Raw genomic sequence first — 19,370 nt, forward strand, 5'->3', positions numbered from 1 at the left:
ATTACCTGGCAGGTTCTTATAGGTTTTTACATTTTTATTTTTTTAAACCATAGGTTTAATGCCAATTGGAAAAAATTTTTAAAGTTTTTTTTTTAATATAGTTGATACTTGTTACATTATTTTGAGGTGTACAACATAGTGACTCAACAACTCTATATGTTATGTTGTGCTCACCATAAGTATAGCTACCATCTGTCAGCATACAACATTATACACAGTACCACTGACTATATTCCCTATGTTTTACCTTTTATTTTAAATTGTGACGACAACATACGGTTTACCTTGTAAAGGAGATGCTCCTTTCCTGGCCAACAAAACAAAACAAAACCATATGACATCTTGTATTAACTACTCAGAAGCTATATGCAAATATGAAGCAAATATGCAGTCAGTTATATATGCTAGCATGTATATAGATGTATATTCTTTCTAGATTCCCATCTTTCATTGTTCATATACTTTTAAATTCTTTTTATGGAAAAAATACTTTAAATCCTGTTTTCAAATGAGTACACATTTTAAAAAGAGAAAAGCATTACCTACACTCTACATAAGAATGACTAAAGTAAAAAGAAAACAATGAAATATTATACATTAAAATAATATTTTATTTTGGGGATTATATTAAGTCTTTAGCTAAGAATACATAATACTCATGAGGAAAAATAGAATTTAAGCTCAGCTACTATTCATAAAATGATTGTCAACATTTTTTTTTTTACGAGACAGCTAAAAAGTCAAGAGCATAATTTCCAGTAATGTACTTGAATTAAATATAACACCACATTTTCAAGGAAGAATTTAGCAGCCTTGCAGTTAGCTTTTTACATGAAGCCAGAGATTAGACTGCGCTATTTTAATATGAATGGCTTAATAGACTGCCACATGATTAAAGAATCTAAGTAATTAAAAAACAATACATAGAATGGCAGCATTCAGTAAATACAAACTTACTACATCCAAAAAACATTCTGACATACTACCCTTAGGTGACTGTGTTTAAATATATACATTTCTAAACTTTATTGCATTTATTACAAGTGAATTTCTTCTATTTTTCTCTTTTGTATTTGTTTCAAAATCAGGGTAAAGATCATATTACATTAGACATTACCAAATTAATAGTGTTTTCATAATGGCTTTTGTAAAACTGACTCATACTTTTATGCATGAACATAAATATAATTAATGTATTTTAAATGTAATTAGCTAAAGTGTCACTTTATTTCATGTTTACAACAATCTTTGCTCAGATTAACCAATTCTTTCAAAAAATCAAAAACAAGGCATGATGATACAAATCATATACTATAGTACACCATTTCCTTATGTCATAAAATATTCATTTCATGGGGTCTTTTCTAAAAGGCTCTTTAACTTTGATTGAATTTATGGTTAATTTTATGTAAACTGAGAAACTTAAAACATATAAGATGCTTTTAAATGAAGTCTGGAACATCCAAAATAGTGCTACTATGTTTTAACTTCACTAAATTTTAGATCTGTGACCATTTACTACTTCTTTTTTTCTTTTTATATCATAAATTATGTAACAATAACAACAACAAAAACTAACCATATTGAAAAATGTTCCCCTCGTCATTGATGAAATATAATAGGACTACTACTAAGTTCTTTGATTGGACTACAATGAATCTCTAAAGTAATTAAGCAATGTAGCACTTGAATTCTCAAGAATGATAATCTTACAGGAAGCATACAATAACATTTAGACTTTATGTGGATATATAGCAAAGCCAGTATAGAATTTTACCTGAATGAATAAACTTTTTTGCTTGTGGTTAGGTCCATTTTTCATTTTGAAATTATAGATATTTATAAAAAATAACTGGAATTTTGCTGGTCATAAAGTATTGCTTCTATACTGTGGGGCATGAGGGTGTTCTACCTTGATTCAAAATTTAGATATAGACTTTTAAGAGCTGTTTCTGTAGACACTATAGAATTCAGGAACCCTCATCTTTAACTGGTCAGTATGAAAAAGTGCATGGTTATAAACTTGATAGATTCTCTGGTTGTTTGTTAGGGTAAGATTTCCCAAAAGAGTTAGAGCTAACATAGAATCATGCCCAAAGAATAAAAAATAACACCTCTACCCGCTACCCCCAAAACTTTTTGTGTTTGTGTGTTTAACAAATTCACAGATTTAAAAATGTATATACAGTTAAAGATACAGACTTTGTAAGTGCTGCATATCTCAAATAGAGAAAATATATAGTTATGAATGGATACTACTTTTCATCTGCTAATCAGAAATTAAATATTTCATAAATAGAAAGGGACACATTTTTATACCTAAGATACACTATTTCATGTACACTTTTATTAAATGAAAGTTAATTACTCCATATAACAAAAGTCTTTTACTTTTAAAACAGAAAAAAAGTTAACATACAACTTAAACATTAATAACAGGAGTTTTTGACAATATTAGTCCTTAAGGAGAATAATAAAACAAAGATTATTTTCTATACAATCAAAATAGACTGATTAAGCCATAAAAGAATTGTGATTCATGCGTTGCATATATTACACTGTTTAATAGTTAGTTTACTGAAGTCACACCTAGATAGTTTAAATTAGGCAATCAGTTCTTTGCTTTTACTTGTGATCATAATGATTTAAACTGTGTTATAAGTCAAATGATAAAGGCAGCTGTAATGAATACCTGAGGAAGACTTATGAAATTAGAGATAATTCCTCCTGTTTTTTAAAACAGGCAAAAAGACACAGGGTTTTCATATAATTATAAATTCTTAAACTCTTATGAGGTCAGATTCCAAACATTCTTCCCTTGAGAAAAAAATCCGTTTTACTTTGAAATCTGATCCTTACTGGCTGGTTGGGAGTAATGTGTTGGGAACCACAACAAAGCTCAGAGGTAAAGAGTGCTGTAGTAGATTATCTAGGTCTGCAGTGGAAGCAAGACAGAAAGTGGTAGTATTCACATTGAGTACTTGTTGACCTTGTTTTTATACACTTTCTCTTAATCTCGAACTATTTCATAAAATTTTCTGTCAGAGTAGGTTAAAATATACAGTATAAGCAATGACAAAAATTCCTCTGTAGTAATATCTCTAAATTTAATAAAATATGGTATAAGTGACTATTAGGCATGATACATTTAGAGTTTATTCCTGTGATAACATATAGTAGCTACATGGATATAAGAAAAAAAATCCACAGGTCGTATCTGTGTGAATGTTCCTATGAAAGCCTTGGTTATATCATTATAGTGATTTATTCTTGTAATTTCCTCTAGAAAGTAAGTTACTACTATTGCTCAAATTTCTCATGACCTGATCATTCTCTAAGAAATGGCAAATTCTTGGGGGCACCTGGGTGGCTCAGTGGGTTAAGCTGCTGCCTTCAGCTCAGGTGGTGATCTCAGGGTCCTGGTGATCGAGTCCCGCATCGGGCTCTCTGCTCAGCAGGGAGCCTACTTCTCTCTCTCTCTCTCTCTGCCTGACTCTCCATCTACTTGTGATCTCTCTCTGTCAAATAAATAAATAAAATCTTGAAAAAAAAAAAGAAATGGCAAATTCTTAATTTATAAATAAGTTTAACATTAGTCATGCCTTTTTTCAAAGAAAAGATATTGTACTTGAAAATCACTGGCTAAAATAAATTTCATTTGGGCTATGTTACGATAAATTCTACAGTTACTTTATTTCTGAATATCTCTAAAACCTGGAGATTTATATCTATTATTGTTCAGTATTGTTTCTCTTTAGTAAATTAAGTAAGAAATAATATTCTTGTAATAGTATATACATATATATTAGAGTTCTAGTTAACTATAAGAACTGAAGGATAACATATAATCTATTAAAGAGATCCATTTTCAGCATATATGTGAATTAATTTGTCACAACAGGACAATCAACTGATCATAAGTATTGAATCTGGTAGATACCATGAAAGTATGTTTTTACATGGGGATCTATTGTCTTTTAAATGAGATTATTGCCATCATTAAGTATTAAACTTACAAATCAAACTTCAGGAATGAATTTAAGATATAAGAGAATTTTCATTTCCATGTTCCTAAAATGCTAAGTAAATGTTCCCTATTTTGGTAAAAACAGCTTAAATATTAAGAAGGAAATCCAATGATAGTATCTTTTTTCTTTCTTACTAACAGTTGGTCTCTGATTAAAAACATGAATAGAATAACAAGTTAAAGATCGACAGGTTATCCAAAAACTGGTATTTTGGGCATTCTATCTTCATAATTGTGAACCAACTATGTTTTCTTAATACAGAAGCATGAAAGAACTTACCATAGCTTCTAAAATCTGGAATTTAGCATTGTAAAGCAGGCATATTAGGCATGCCAAACACCTAGCATGCTATAAGTAATCAAAAAATCCTCAAAGGATGATGCATATTGTGCTATAGAAAGGAGGCCTTCCTAACACAATGTGATTCACAGTAAGGCTAAAGTTGTGATTTTATTTTCCTTAAGAATTTTTATTGCAGACTTTATTGTGTTAGTGAACACTCTGGATGACTGAATCATTGGGAAAAAAGTCTAAATGAAACATGTACATGATCTTTTAGGTCCTATTTTCTTCACTAGACATACCCAATATACACAATCTATTTCTTTGGGCCCAGAATACAAGAAGGATTTAACTGTGCACTAATTATTTATGTAATACAGTTTTGTGTGAGATAAAAATTTGTAGCAAATTATGCCACAGGGAATGTTATTTGCACAGTTTTTCTCTCCGATATTTTTTCAGTGCAGCATTGTGAAGGGTGGCAATGATGATATCACAATTTTTTTTAAAAAGTGCAAATTCTTTTTATTATGGGGATAACTGCCAATCAGTACACACTTAAAACAAAAGGTACTTAATGCATTAAGAAAGAGGCAGCTTCTGATCTGATGCATAAGTTGCTCTTTCCTTACTGTATTTTTCAGACCACTTGCGAGTCAGTTCTAGATAAAGACTTGGTTTATGAGGCCGGTAATCCAGGTACACGGTATTACTGGTTCTTTTGGGAATGGCTTTTTCAATCTGAGTTCCTTCATGCCACTCATTGAAAGAGGTGATAGAAATCACACTGGGGTGAGCATGGAGTGCAGCCCCCAGAGCAGTTTCATAGTACTTCCCGCTGATTCGGTTTCGAGTGTTTTGAGCATTCCATGGGCGGATGCTGGTATCTATATATCCTGGGCCCACACTTGGGATAAACAGTAGATTGAATTGGTCACAGAAAAATTTTAGCCTCGCCCAGTTCTCATATGATGAGCCATAAGTAAAGCCATTTGTGGCAAAATATGTGTAAATTCCATCAAAACCTCCTTGAAGAATATCATATCTATGTTTGCTTTCTACTAGAAGTGCAATAAACAGTCCATCATAAGGAGAATTGCGGATGCTCCGAGACCCTGTGATGGTTAACAAATTGGCCCATTTTTCAGGCTTTGTGATATAGGAATCATAGATATAAAACATAGGAAGAGCATTGCCGGTCTTAGTCTTGTACCTATAAAAGGCCGGATGATTTCCATATCTAGAATACAAAAATATGTAAAAGTGAAGTGAATATCTGTAACTCATTTTCCACAGACAATAACTGTTTCTATATTGAAAACGAAGGTAATTAGCACAGTTTAAGCATATTGTTCACTTTCTTTGGGGGATCAGTCATATTAAGGATAATCATTAAAAATGCATTTTCAATTTTGCAGATAGGTAATGTCTTGATGTATCCAGTATCTCATTTTTCCTAACAAGAAATTATCTTATACTGAGGTTTACAAATGATGACCAACACCATAAAAAGCCCATTTTCTATATGAATATGTCAACTGCTATTCCTGCTGACAAGTTTCCTTTTACAAGTATAGTATATGTCACAGGTTCTTACCAGTAAAATCCTTGAACAAAATGAAGCTGTATTAATTTTTTCCTTATAATCAGACTAAATAAAAAAATTGGATGTGGGTCCATAGATATAAAGCAGTTCACATTTCATAATTTGAACCTTCTTTTAAAAAGATAATCTGTATTCGTGATTTAAAGAATACCAATTTAAAATGTCAGCCAGCAAATCATAAATAGCTTAATAAACATATAAACAGTAAATAATCTATACAGAAAGTGAATTATAAGGAATTTCAGAAATGTTCCTCAAAATGAGTATTCACTACAAAATTTAATTTTCATATATCAGACCATAAGTCATTCAAATCTCAAATATAATTTAAATGTACTTGCTATCATTGGATCATAAAACAGTAATTATAAACACAGAAGAAACTCACTTGTCTATAATATATTTGACATTTTTGTACATGTTTTGATCATCTCGATTGCTGTATGGTTCAATGTGAAAAGTGACCTAAAACAAAACAAAAAAAGAGATTAGAAAAAATTATCTATGATGTAAAAGTAAAACTGAAAGTGTACTTCATATTTTTAATAATTTAAGATGAATACTTATTGAATATAAACATTATTAACAGGGAATTCTATCGGAGAAAGCTCTTAGTCAACATTGTTACTGTGAAAAAAATATGCCTATCAGTTTGTATTCTCACAACCCCCTAACGTAGTTACTAAGTGAGGCAGACTGCTGGAGGCAAAATAAGCCGTCAGAATTCAGAACTCAAAGTTTGAAGACCATGCAATACTTCTTCCTGTATGTTTATTTTTTTATAAAATAGGGATATATTCTACATCCAGACATGTTTCTATGAAAAGAACATGGTCCAGAAAAATCTGGATTCTTTTCCCAGGTGTGACCAATAGCAATTTTTTTTTTTTTTTAAGATTTATTTAAGAGAGAATGAGCATGTACCAGTGTGGGGAGGGGCAGAGAAAGAGAATCTCAAGCAGACTCCTTGCCAAACTAGGAGGCTGCCTGGGGGCTGGATCCCACTAACCATGATCATGAGATCACGACCTGAGCAGAAACTGAGAGTCAGATAGCAAAGTCCTCTACCATTAAAACAACACTTCACAAAATAATATACGTTTAATGTGTACTATTACTCGAAGAATTTATCACAAAATTACTGGAAAAATATCCACTAGTACTATGAACGCTTGTTATTGATATGGTTTATAGATCTCTACCATAATTGCAGAAAGCAGTAACCAAAAGTATTTTCTAAATACTCTGCAAAGAAGATTCATTTTTAGTTTAAAAAAAAGTTATATATAAATCAAGAGAAACTGATTATGGCTAGTAAAACCATTTTGTATGATACTAATAGTGTAGATTGTCACTTAGATGTGTAAATCAAATAGGAGATTTTTCACTTTTATTACTAACTTTAACTGACTTACCAGTAGCTATTAAACATCTTTATGACAATCTAATAAACAACTTGATGTTACTCTAATTTTAGGGCTTAGTCTCTGAAACATGTAAGGAATTAGAAACTTCTATGCTACTGCAATATAAAATGCCTTTGTTTTGGGGCCACTGGGTGGCACAGTTGACTTGACTGAACATCCCACTCCTGGTTTTAGCTCAGTCGTGATCTCAGCATGGTGGCATCAGGCTTGGGCTGCCGCTCAAGTATCTGTCACAGATACTTGAGATTCTGAGATGCTTGGGATTCTCTCTCGCTCTCCCTGTGCCCCTCCCTCTCATGCTCTCTCTTTCTAAAACAAATCAATCTTTGAAATGCTTTTGTTGTCAATTACCCAATTAAAGTAAAATGAATAAATAACAAGAATACTATGAATAATGAATAATAAAATGGATTTTACTAGCCATAGAATTTTAAAGTCAGAGAGCATTTAGTGAAAATATTCCCCACTTTGTATATTATTGAAATCTCATTTTATTAAAAGGAAGTTTTATCAGTAACAAAATAAGGTCAAATTCAATTCTGTATATTTAAGTATTGTTAGGACAGTCACAGTTTTCAGTAACTCTAGTATTATAACATCAAGTGAAAGCAGAATGGCAAGGGTATAGGTATTTTCTTGTTCTTATATAATGTTACCTTGGGTAATTCTCCCTTTAGAGGGGATGTTATATTTTCTAAGCTTCCATTTTATATATATAAAGGGTACCATATGTCAAAATATAAATGACATCCTTTCCTTCTTTTGTAAATTACAGATAAGAAAAAGCCATTATTGATAAATATATAATATCTTCATTTTCTCTATTTCAACCTTCTTAATTATAATAAAATCATTTTGTAGGTTTTATTATGATATAATCTAGTTAATGTTTCTCTTAGACCAATATTAAAGTAACTTCATAAGAGTTATAAATGTTCCCCCATTTCATACTTCTACACTTTTGACCTTTCCAGCTCTTCTCCATCCTGAGTATACTTTCTAAAATGAACATCTGATGATCCTGGAGAGTAGGGTCAGCAACCATTGTCTCTCTTAATGGTAAGTCATTACAGAAATATATCCTTGGGGCACCTGGGTGGTTCAGTGGGTTGGGCCTCTGCCTTCGGCTCAGGTCATGATCTCAGGGTCCTGGGATCGAGCCCCGTATCAGGCTCTCTGCTCAGCGTGGAGCCTGCTTCCCCCTGTCCCCCTGCCTCTCTGCCCTACTTGTGGTCTCTCTCTCTGCATCAAATAAGTAATAAATAAAATCTTTAAAAAATTATTTATTAAAGCACAAGCAGAGAGAGCAGGAGAGGGAGAAGCAGGCTCCCAGTTGAGCAAGAAGCCCAACATGGGACTATCCTAGGACCCTGGGATCAAGACCTGAGCTGAAGGCAGATGCTTAACCAACTGGGCCACCCAGGCATCCCATAGATTACCCTTTTATCTCAAAACAAAATGACCTTTATAAGACAAAAATTGTCATAAATCCATAATAAAGAATTTTAAAGACATCCAAGTTAAAAAAGAAAAAAAAATGTAACCTACACAGAAATTCACATTACACTATCAGATTTATCTGCAGAACATCTACAGGCCTGTAGAGGGTATAATGACATATTTGAAGTGTTGAAAGATATAAAATTGTCAGCCAACAATACTTAATCTGGCAAAGTTTTCCTTCAGATACAAAGAAGAAATAAAGGCTTTCCCAGATCAACTGAATCTGAAAAAATTCACCACTAGCCCTGCCTGCAAGCAATAAAATAAGAGGTTCTTCAATCTAAAACGACGACAGGCTGACCAGCGACATGAAAACATGAAAATACACAACACACTAGGTAAAGGTAAAAATATTCCTTTTGGATTTAGAAAACTAATTCTAAATTAGAATGGTATGTCAGCTCTTCAACAACAGTATAAAAGTTAAAGGAACAGTGAGAAAAATAACTACAGTAACAGTAAGTTGTTAATGAAACTAAAAAAATAAAGATCTAAATTGTAACTAACATCAAGATATGGTATTTATATACAATGGAATACTATGAAGCCATCAAAAGAAATGAAATCATGCCATTTGCAATGATGTAGATGGAACTAAAGGGTATTATGCGGAGTGAAATAAGTCAATCAGAGAAAGACAATTATCATATGATCTCCATGATATGAGGAATTTGAGAGGCAGGGAGTTTTGACGGGTAGGGAAGGAAAAAATGAAACAAGATGGGATCGGGAGGGAGACAAACCATAAGAGGCTCTTAATCTCACGAAACAAACTGAGGGTTGCTGGGAGAAGGGGGGTGTAGAGAGGGTGGTTGGATTATGGACATTGGGGAAGGTATGTGATATGGTGAGTGCTATGAAGTGTGTAAGCCTGACGATTCACAAACCTGTACCCCTGGGGCAAATAATATACTACATATTAAAAAAAAAGACCTATGCAATGAGACATAAAACAATTTCAGGCTGAGAATAACTTATCTTTAAGAAATTTTATGTAAGCCCCACAGTAACTACAAGACAAAAACCTACAGCAGATTGACAAAGAAGGGGGAAACAGAGCATACCGCTAGGAAGAATAACCAATTTACAAAGGCCCCTGCCTAGAAAGTGAGGGAAAAAGAAATAATGGAAATACAAAACAAGAAAGCAATTAAGATGGCATTAGTAAGTCTTTACATATTAGTAATTACTCTAAATGGAAGTGGAATGAATTCACCAATCAAAAGGCACACCAGCTGGCTGGACAAAAAGTAAGACCCAACTACTGGGTGCCAATAGGAGATATACTTCAGTTTTAAAGCTACATATGAGACCTGCAGTGATGCGAAAGATACTCTATGCAAGTGGAAACTGCAATAAAACATCAAATTTCAGAATATAAATTCAAAGAGGGCTGAAAAATTAAGTGTTCAAATGAAAATCTTTAATTTTTATGGGAATGTTTTCATGTGCTGTGGCAATGATGCTGTATTTTAGTGATTCTTCTGGTAATAGTTTCCCCCCAAATATCACAAGATGTAATTTATCATATCAATTAGTGCTAAACTTCCTCTCTACAAAATTGTGTCTCTGTGTCAAATATTTTTCTTTGTAGTTTTACTTGATAATTTTGTTGAAATAAATATAACTCTAATAGAAAAACAAAAAACAAAAAACAAACAAACAAAAAAAACCAGTTCCAATTCAAGATAGTGACAGAAGAAGATCCTTCAACTTACCTCACATAGCACACTGAATCGATACCTATCTATGGAACAATTTCCTCCGGAAAAAAACCCTAAAACTTGGCAGAGTGAGCTCTTCATGTCTGGTAAACAAGAGGCAAAGCAAATCAAAGTGGGTAGGAAAGACTGAGATAATCTCACCACAAATCCCCACCACAGACCCATAATCAGAGGGGGATTCAGCAGTTGGAGTCTCTCCCTGAGAAGCAAATTGATCCCACACTGGGCATCCTAACTTTTCAGACTGGCACCTGAGAGATGAGACTCCAGAACATCTGGCTCTGAAGACCTATAGGGTTTACACCTATCAGATTGACTGGGGCTATAGGAAACTGAAAAATGACTCTTAAAAGGCTCATGTGCAGACTCACCTGCCCCAGGGCCTGGCATGGAAGCCATCCTTTGCAGGTGCCAGGTTTCATGTGAAAGAGACTTACTTGCTAATGTTAGAGCATTGGTCTGAAGGGCAGGAGCCGAGAGGAAGACTCTCTGGGGAAGAAAGCTAGTGAGTACCGTCTTCCTAATCTCTCTCGGTTATGCTCTAGAGCACCAGTATCTCCTGGAGAAGAGATTTTATCTATACCTGGTATCCCGGTTTTTGTGCCAGGTGACCCAGTTTTTGTAGCTGCCTTTCAGAAAACACCCTTGATTAGCTGGCTCTAGAGAATGAGAGCTTGTGTTCCTGGGTCTCACAGAACTGGAACAATCAAAGAGGTAGTTTGACAGACTAACACTATTAGGGCAGAGTACAGCTTGCAGACCAAAACCCACTCCCAATCTAAGAGAGGGGCCTATTTTCTTGTCCAGGGGCTCTGACCTGAGGGTCTGACCTGAGGCTTCTAGTTCGGCACATTTATAGATATCCAAAGAATTGCTCTCACTGAACAGAAGCCAGTGGATGCAGTATTTACATTCTCCATCTACCTTGCTGGAGCTTGCCATTATCTTTAAGAAAGGAACTTATTATATTCTTGGCTGATGCCTTGATTTTTCACAGCTGCTTCAGGGGGATACCTCTATATCACTTGGCTCTGGTGTCCAGTGGAGTTTATGCTCATAAATCCCATAGGTCTGTAACCAACAGAGAAAGAGTTCTTAAATAGCTACCAAGCTACCACCCCTAGGGCACAGCAAGAGGTAAAGTGAACTAGGAGCTCAGTCTTTTGTGAAAGGGGCCTTTTGGTTTATATGAGAGCTGCATTGTGAGGCAGGCTTCTAATTAAACACACATTTGAGACGCTTGGGTGGCTCAGTCAGTTATGCATCTACCTTTGGCTCAGGCATGATCCCAGAGTCCTGGGATTGAGTCCTGTGTCGGGCTCCTTGCTCAGCAGGGAGCCTGCTTCTCCCCCTACCTGCCACTCTCCCTGCTTATGCTCTAACAAATAAATAAAATCTAAAACAAAACAAAACAAAAAACAATAACCAACCAAATTGGTGCCCTAATTTTCATAGCTGTCATGCAGACAACACCTCGCTCTCATGGCCAGTGAGTCTTATCTACAGTCTGGTGGGACCACAAACATATCTGCATTCTTAAAGTTACTGCCCAAGGGTCTGGCCTCTAATCAGAATGAATCTAGGTGCTGACTGAGACCCCCCCACACACTGTGGGTAACTAACTAGTTATTGGAACACACCAACTACAGGGATCTGTTAGAAATAATATAGGTTGCTTGGACAAACACAAAAGATTGAGAGACAACCAAAAGCTAGGACAGGGTTGAATGTTAATGTTCATCTCCTGCACAAGGCTAGCCATTGAAGACTGGTTAGCCACTGAAGACTGGGAGAGGTGGTTGTTGCATCTAGTGTGTAAAAACCAACACAGAATCAAGTGATATAGTAAACAGAGATTGTAACTTACCTGAAAAGGAGTTGAAAGTAATGATCATGAATATGTCCCTCAAACTCTGAATAATGGATTTAAAGAGTGAGAACTTCAACAAAGGGGTAGGGAATATAAGAAAGTGCCAAACAGAAGTCAGTGCTGAAGAATAAAATAGCTGAACTGGAAAACACATCAGATGGGTTTGATAAAAAGAAAGAAAAGAGAGGGTCAAACACAGGTCATAGAAACTTACCAATCAGAGCAGCAAAAACCAAACCAACCAAACAAACAAACAAAAAAAAACCACAAACAAAGAAACCGGGAAAAAACAGTAAAGCTAGATTAAGGAACTTATAGAATAACATTAAGCAAACTAACATTTGCATGGTACAGGTCCCAGAAGGAAAAGAGAGAGAGAAGGGGGCAGAAAACTTACCTGAAGAAATAATAATTGAAAATTACCCTAACCTGAGGGAGGAAAACACCTCCAGACCCAGGAAACTCAGAGAATTCCTAAAAAGATGAACCCAGAAAGACTCACAATTAGAGATTATTAAATGTATTAAAATGTAATTAAAGTGTCAAAAGTTAAGGACGAGGAGAGAATCTTAAAAACAGTAAGAGAAAAACACTTGTTACCATACAAGGGAACCTCCATAAGACTAATAGCAAATTTTTCAGCAAAAACTAAGCTAACCAGAAGAAAGTGTCACAACCAAGAACACTGATCCTGGGCAAAGTTATCATTCAGAATTCAGAAGAGATAAAGAGTTTTCCACACAAGCAAAAACCAAAGGAGTTCATCACCACAACCCTGACTTACAAGAAATGTTAAAGGGGATGTTTTAAGTAGGAAAGAAAGGGTGCTAAATAGTAACAACTTGTAAAAGTAAAAATTTCACTGGTAAATAGGGTAGTGAATTAATCACAAAGCTAGCACGAAGGTTAATAAATAAAAAGAGTAAAAATAACTACAATAATTAAAGTATATATACAACAAGAAGATGTAAATTGTGACACCAAAAACATAAAAGAGGTGTAAGGAGAGTAAAATTGTACAGCTTTAGAATGCATTCAAACTTAACGACTTAAAACAAACTGTTACAAACATAACTTGTTAAATGTAAACCTCATGGTAATCACAAAGCAAAAACCTACAGTGGATAAGTGCACACACAAAATAGTAAGAAATGAATCTAGGCACACCACTAGAAAGCCATCAAACCAAAAAGGAAGAGAACAAAAGAAGACAAAAGAAACAGGAACCCCCAAACAGCCAGAAAACAATAAAACAGCAAGAAGTATGTAACCATTAAATTACTTTAAATGTAAATGGACTAAATTCTCTAATCAAAAGGCAGACTAAATGGATTAAAATAAATAAACAAAAATAAGACCCATCCATATGGTACCTATACAAGAGTATTCAGATATAAGAACATGGGTATTAAGGAGGGCATGTATTGCATGGAGTACTGGGTGTGATGCATAAACAATGAATCTTGGAACACTGAAAAAGTAAAATAAAGTTAAGAAAAAACTATAGATTCTAAAAAAAAAAAAAAGCAGTCTGAAAGTTAAGGGATGGAAAAAGTTATTCCATACAAATGCAAATGGAAATCAAGAGAAAGCTGGAGTAGCTATATGTATGTCCCACAAAATAGGCCTTGAAAACAAAGATTATCAGAGATAAAAAAGGGGATTACATAATGATAAAAGGGTCAATCCAATAAGAAGATATAGCATTTGTAAATATTTATGCACTTAACACTGGAGCATCTAAATATATAAAGCAAATGTTAAAACACCTAAAGGGAGGAAAAGCAATAGAGTAATAGTAGAGGACTTAAATACCCACATAAGTCAATGGATAAATCATTCAGAGAGTAAAAGGAATTATAGGCCTTAACATGTCAGAGCAGATGAACTTAACAGATATTTACAGAAAATTTCATTCAAAGCAACAGACTGCACTTTTTTTTTTTTAAAGGGTTTTATTTATTCATTTGAGACAGAAACAGAGAGAGAGTATAAGCATGGCAAAAGGCAGAGGCAGAGGGAGAAGCAGACACCCTGGTGAGCACAAAGCCTGACGTGGGCTCAATCCCAGGACCTCGAGATCATGACCTGAGCTGAAGGCAGAAGCTCAACCATCTGAGGTACCCAGGCATCCTTCTTAAAGTGCACCGTCATTTTCCAGGATAGGTCATATATTAGGCCACAAAACAAGTCTTAACAAATATAGTTAGATTAAAATCATATACCATATGGTCAGAAAAGATGCTTGATGAAACCAGAATATAATTATAAGAAAACTGGGAAATTTATAAAGTGAAGATTAAACAACATGATACTGAACAACCAATATATCAAAGAAGAAATTAAAAGAGAAATTTAAAAATTCCTCAGCCACAGCAGCTTCTTTCAAGTCACATCTCCAAAGGCAAGGGAAACAAAAACAGAAATGAACTTTTGGGACTTCATCAGATAAAAAGCTTCTGTACAACAAAGGGAAGTCAACAAAACTAAGAGGCAACCCATGGAATGGGCGAAGATATTTGCAAATGACATTACAAATAAAGGGCTGATATCCAAAATCTATAAATAACTTCTCAAAGTCAATACCCAAAAAACAAATAATCAAGGGGTGCCTGGGTGCCTGGGTGGCTCAGTGGGTTAAGCCTCTGCCTTCAGCTCAGGTAACGATCTCAGGGTCCTGAGATCAAACCCCACATCAGGTGCTCTGCTCAGCTGGGAGCTGCTTCCCTCCTGCCCTCTGCCTGCTTCTCTTCCTACTTGTGATCTCTGTCAAATAAATAAATAAAATCTTAAAAAAGAAAAAAACAAAACAGAACAAAATAATCAAGTCAAAAAATGGCCAGAAGACATGAACAGACACTTGCCCAAAGCAGACATACAAATAAATGGCTAACAGACACATGAAAAAATGTTCAACATCACTAGCCATTAGGGAAATACATATCAAAACCACAATGAAATACCACCTCCCATCAGTCAGAATACCTAAAATGAACAAAACAGGAACAACAATGTAGGCAACGATGTGGGAACCCTTTTACATGTTGGTGGGAATGCAAGCTGGTATAGCCACTCTGGAAAACGGTGTGGAGGTTCCTCAAGATGTTAAAAATAGAGCTACCCTATGACCCAACAATTGTACTATTAGGTATTTACCCTAAAGATACAGATGTAGTGAAAAGAAGGGGTCATTCACCTCAATGTTCATAACAGCAACGTCTACAATAGCCAAACTGTGGAAGGAGTTGAGATGCCCTTCAACTGACAGATGGACAAATAAGATGTGGTCCACATACACAATGGAATATTACACAGACATCAGAAAGGATGAATACCCACTATTTGCACTGACATTGATGGAACTGGATGGGGATTATGTTAAGTGAAGTAAGTCAAGCAGAGAAAGACAATTATCATATGGTTTCACTCATATGTGGAACATAAGCAATAGCATGGAGGACCATGGGGGAAGGGAGGGAAATGTGAAGTGGGTGCAATCAGAGAGGGACATGAACTATGACAGACTATGGAGCCTGGGAAACAAACTGAGGGTTTCAGATGGGAGGGTGGTGGAGGGATGTGGTAACAGGGTGATGGGTATTAAGGAGGGCAAATATTGTAATGAGTACTGGGTGTTATATGCAACTAATGAGTCACTGAACACTATATCAAAAACTAATAATATATATTATACAGTGGCTAACTGAACATAAAAAAATGAGACAATGAAAATAGAAATAAAAAATACAAAAACTTAAGAGAGGAGTTCATAGTAATAAATGCCTACCTTCAGAAATAAGAACAACCTAACTTTATGTGTAAAGAAACTAGGGGGAAAAAGAGTTCAGAGCTATATATGAAAATATATATATAACAAAGTTTGGAGTTTTATATAGGAAATAGAGATTAAAATGATAATAGAAAAAAATAGAAAAAAATGACAAAAGAAAAGCAAACAAGAGCTGTTTCTTTGAAAATATAAACAAAATTGAGAAACCTTTAAACCTTTAGATTCCCCAAGGAAAAAAAGAAAACCAGAAATTAAAGAGATGTTACAAATAAACCACAGAAATAAAAAGGATCATAAAAAAATGATGAACAATTATATGGCAACAAACTGAACAACCTAGAAAAATGGATAAGTTTCTAGAAACATACAACCTCCTCAGACTGCATCATGATGAAAGAGAGAATCTGAACAAACCAGTTACTGGAAGGAGGTTGAGTCAGTAATCAAAAACTTCCAATAAACAAAAGTCCAGGACAGAATACGTCATTGGTGAATTCTACCAAGTATCCAAGGAATTTATAGAAATTTTTACTCTTCCAAAATATAGAAGAGGAGTGAACTCTTCCAAACTAATTTTACAAGGTTAGCGTTATCCTGATATCCAAACCAGACAAGGATGCCACAAGAAAAGAAAATTACGGGCCAACATCCATGATGAACACAGATGCAAAAATCATCAACAAAAGATTACTAAGCTGCATTATTTACAAAAAGACAACAATATAAATGTCCAGTGAAGGATGAATAAGTAAAGTAGCAGCAGAATGTAAGTGTATACACACACACACACACACACACACACACATACACACACACCAGAATATTATTCAGCCATAATAAAAGAATTAAGAAGTAAAATTTTGCCATTTGTGACAACATGGATAAACCTTCAGGTAATTATGCTAAGTAAAATAAGTCAGAAAAAGAAATGCTGTTTGATCTCAAAACCAAGCTCACAGATACAAAGGCAAAGGGTGGGAGTTGAGGGATGTGAGCAAAGGTATTCAAAATGTACAAATTTCCGTTTATAAAAAATGTTAGTCATGGGGATGTAATGTACAGCATGGTGACTACAGTTCCTAATACTATACTGTACATCTGAAATTTGCTAAGAGAGTAGCTCTTTAAAGTTTTTAATCACAAGAAAACTTTATTATTACATATGGTAGCAGATGTTAACTAAACTTATTGTGGTAATCATTCCACAATATATATAAATATAAAATCTTTATATTATACACCTGAAACTAATAACAATGTCACAAGTCAATTACACCCAATTTAAAAAAAAGGAAATAAAAGAATATCTCAAATGAAAATGGAAACACAACATACAAAAACCAATGGAGGGGTGCCTGGGTGGCTCAGTGGGTTAAGCCTCTGCCTTCAGCTAAGGTCATGATCTCAGGGTCCTGGGATTGAGCCCCGCATTGGGCTCTCTGTTCAGCGGGGAGCCTGCTTCCCCCTCTCTCTCTCTGCCTGCCTCTCTGCCTACTTGTGATCTCTCTCTTTTTGTCAAATAAATAAATAAAATATTAAAAACAAAACAAAACAAAACAAAAACAAACAAAAAGAAAAAACAAAAACCAATGGAATGCTCCAAAACTAGTTCTGAGACAAAAGTTTATAGTGATGAATGCACATATTAAGAAATAAGAAAATCATAAACAGCCTTAACTTTACACCTCAACAACTAGAAAAAGTACAAACTAAGCTCAGAATTAGCATAAGGAGGGAAAGAATAAAGATCAGAGCAAAGGTAAATGGAAACCAGAAAAGCAATAGAAAAGATCAATGAAACTAAGATCCTGCTTTTTTTTAAAGATTAACCAAATTTACAACTCTTAAGTGGGACAGAGTATGAGAGAGAAGATTCAAAACGAAATTACAACAGACACTACCAAAATAAATAGGATCATAAGATAGTACTATGAATAATTATATGCCAACAAATTAGATAACCTAAAAGAAATGGATAATTTCCTAGAGATATAGAAATAGGAAGTCTGAACAGTAACAAGTAAGGTGATTTGAATCATTATCAAAAACTTCCTGACGACTGAAACCCCATGATCACAGATTTCTTATTTAACTGGGCAATTCTGTCAAATATTTAAAGAAGAATTAGTGCCAGTACTTTCCAATTTTTTTCTGAGAACTACAAGAGGAGGAAACACTTCTAAACTAATTCTATGAGGCCAGAATTATTCTGATACCAAAGCTAGATAACGATGCTATAGGGATGAATGGAAAACTATAGATCCTATGAGAAGAGAGGCAAAAAGAACATATCTAATGATAATAAAGGCAAAATACAATAGACCCATAGCTAACATTATACTCAGGGAAACAGGAACAAGACAAGTATGCTCACCTTACCACTCTTATTCAAAATAGCCATGCAAGTCCTAGCTAGAGCAGTCAGGCAAAACGAACATATATAAAGTATCGAAATAGGAGAGAAATAAGTAAAATTGTCATTATTTGCAGATGATAGGACCTTATATATTGAAAATCCCGAAGACTCAAAGTTTAGGATCTAATCAGTGAATTCAATAAAGTGCACAAATTAAAACCAATACACAGAAATCAGTTGCGTTCTATACACTAACATACATCTGAAAAGGAAAAAAAAATGTCTTATTCACAAACGTACGAAAAAAATACTAAATACAGAGGAATAAACTTAAAGTAAAAGTAAAAGATCTGTATAATAAAAACTACAAAATTTTGCTAAAAGAAATTGAAGACAACATAACCAAATGGAAAAACATCCGTTCACAGCTGCAAGAGATAATACTGTTAAAATGTTCATGCTACCCAAAGAAGTCTGTAGATTCAATGCAATCCCTATCCAAATCCAACATAATTTTTCACAGAAACAGAAAAAACAATCCTCAAATTTGTTTGGAACCACGGAAGATTCCCTAATAGATAAAACAATCATGGGAAAGGACAATAAAACTAGAGGTATCACACTTCCTAATTTCAAATTATACTACAAAGCTATGGTAATTAAACTTTGGTGCTGATATAAGATAGACACATGGACCCATGGAACAAAATAAAGAGCTCAGATATAAGCCCCTGTATATAAGGTCAACTAGTATTTGATAAGGGGGTCAGGAAAAACCAGTGAG

The 19,370-nt window shown here is 34.4% G+C and overlaps 1 protein-coding gene across 1 annotated transcript in view; it reads right to left on the reverse strand.

The window, feature by feature from the left end:
• Nucleotides 1-3,599: 3,599 nt before the first annotated feature.
• Nucleotides 3,600-19,370, reverse strand: part of LOC111158292 (mannosidase endo-alpha) — an 82,205-nt gene continuing 66,434 nt past the window's right edge. Inside the window, exons 4-5 of the mRNA XM_022520227.1 lie at nucleotides 6,305-6,381; nucleotides 3,600-5,550 (exon numbers count right to left, since the gene is read on the reverse strand). Coding sequence (XP_022375935.1) covers nucleotides 4,893-5,550; nucleotides 6,305-6,381 — 735 coding nt within the window. The 3' untranslated portion in view covers nucleotides 3,600-4,892. The remainder of the gene's footprint in view (nucleotides 5,551-6,304; nucleotides 6,382-19,370) is intronic.

Source organism: Enhydra lutris, unplaced genomic scaffold (genome assembly GCF_002288905.1).
Source record: "Enhydra lutris kenyoni isolate GAN:26980312 unplaced genomic scaffold, ASM228890v2 scaffoldscaffold58, whole genome shotgun sequence".
NCBI classification, from domain to species: domain Eukaryota; kingdom Metazoa; phylum Chordata; class Mammalia; order Carnivora; family Mustelidae; genus Enhydra; species Enhydra lutris.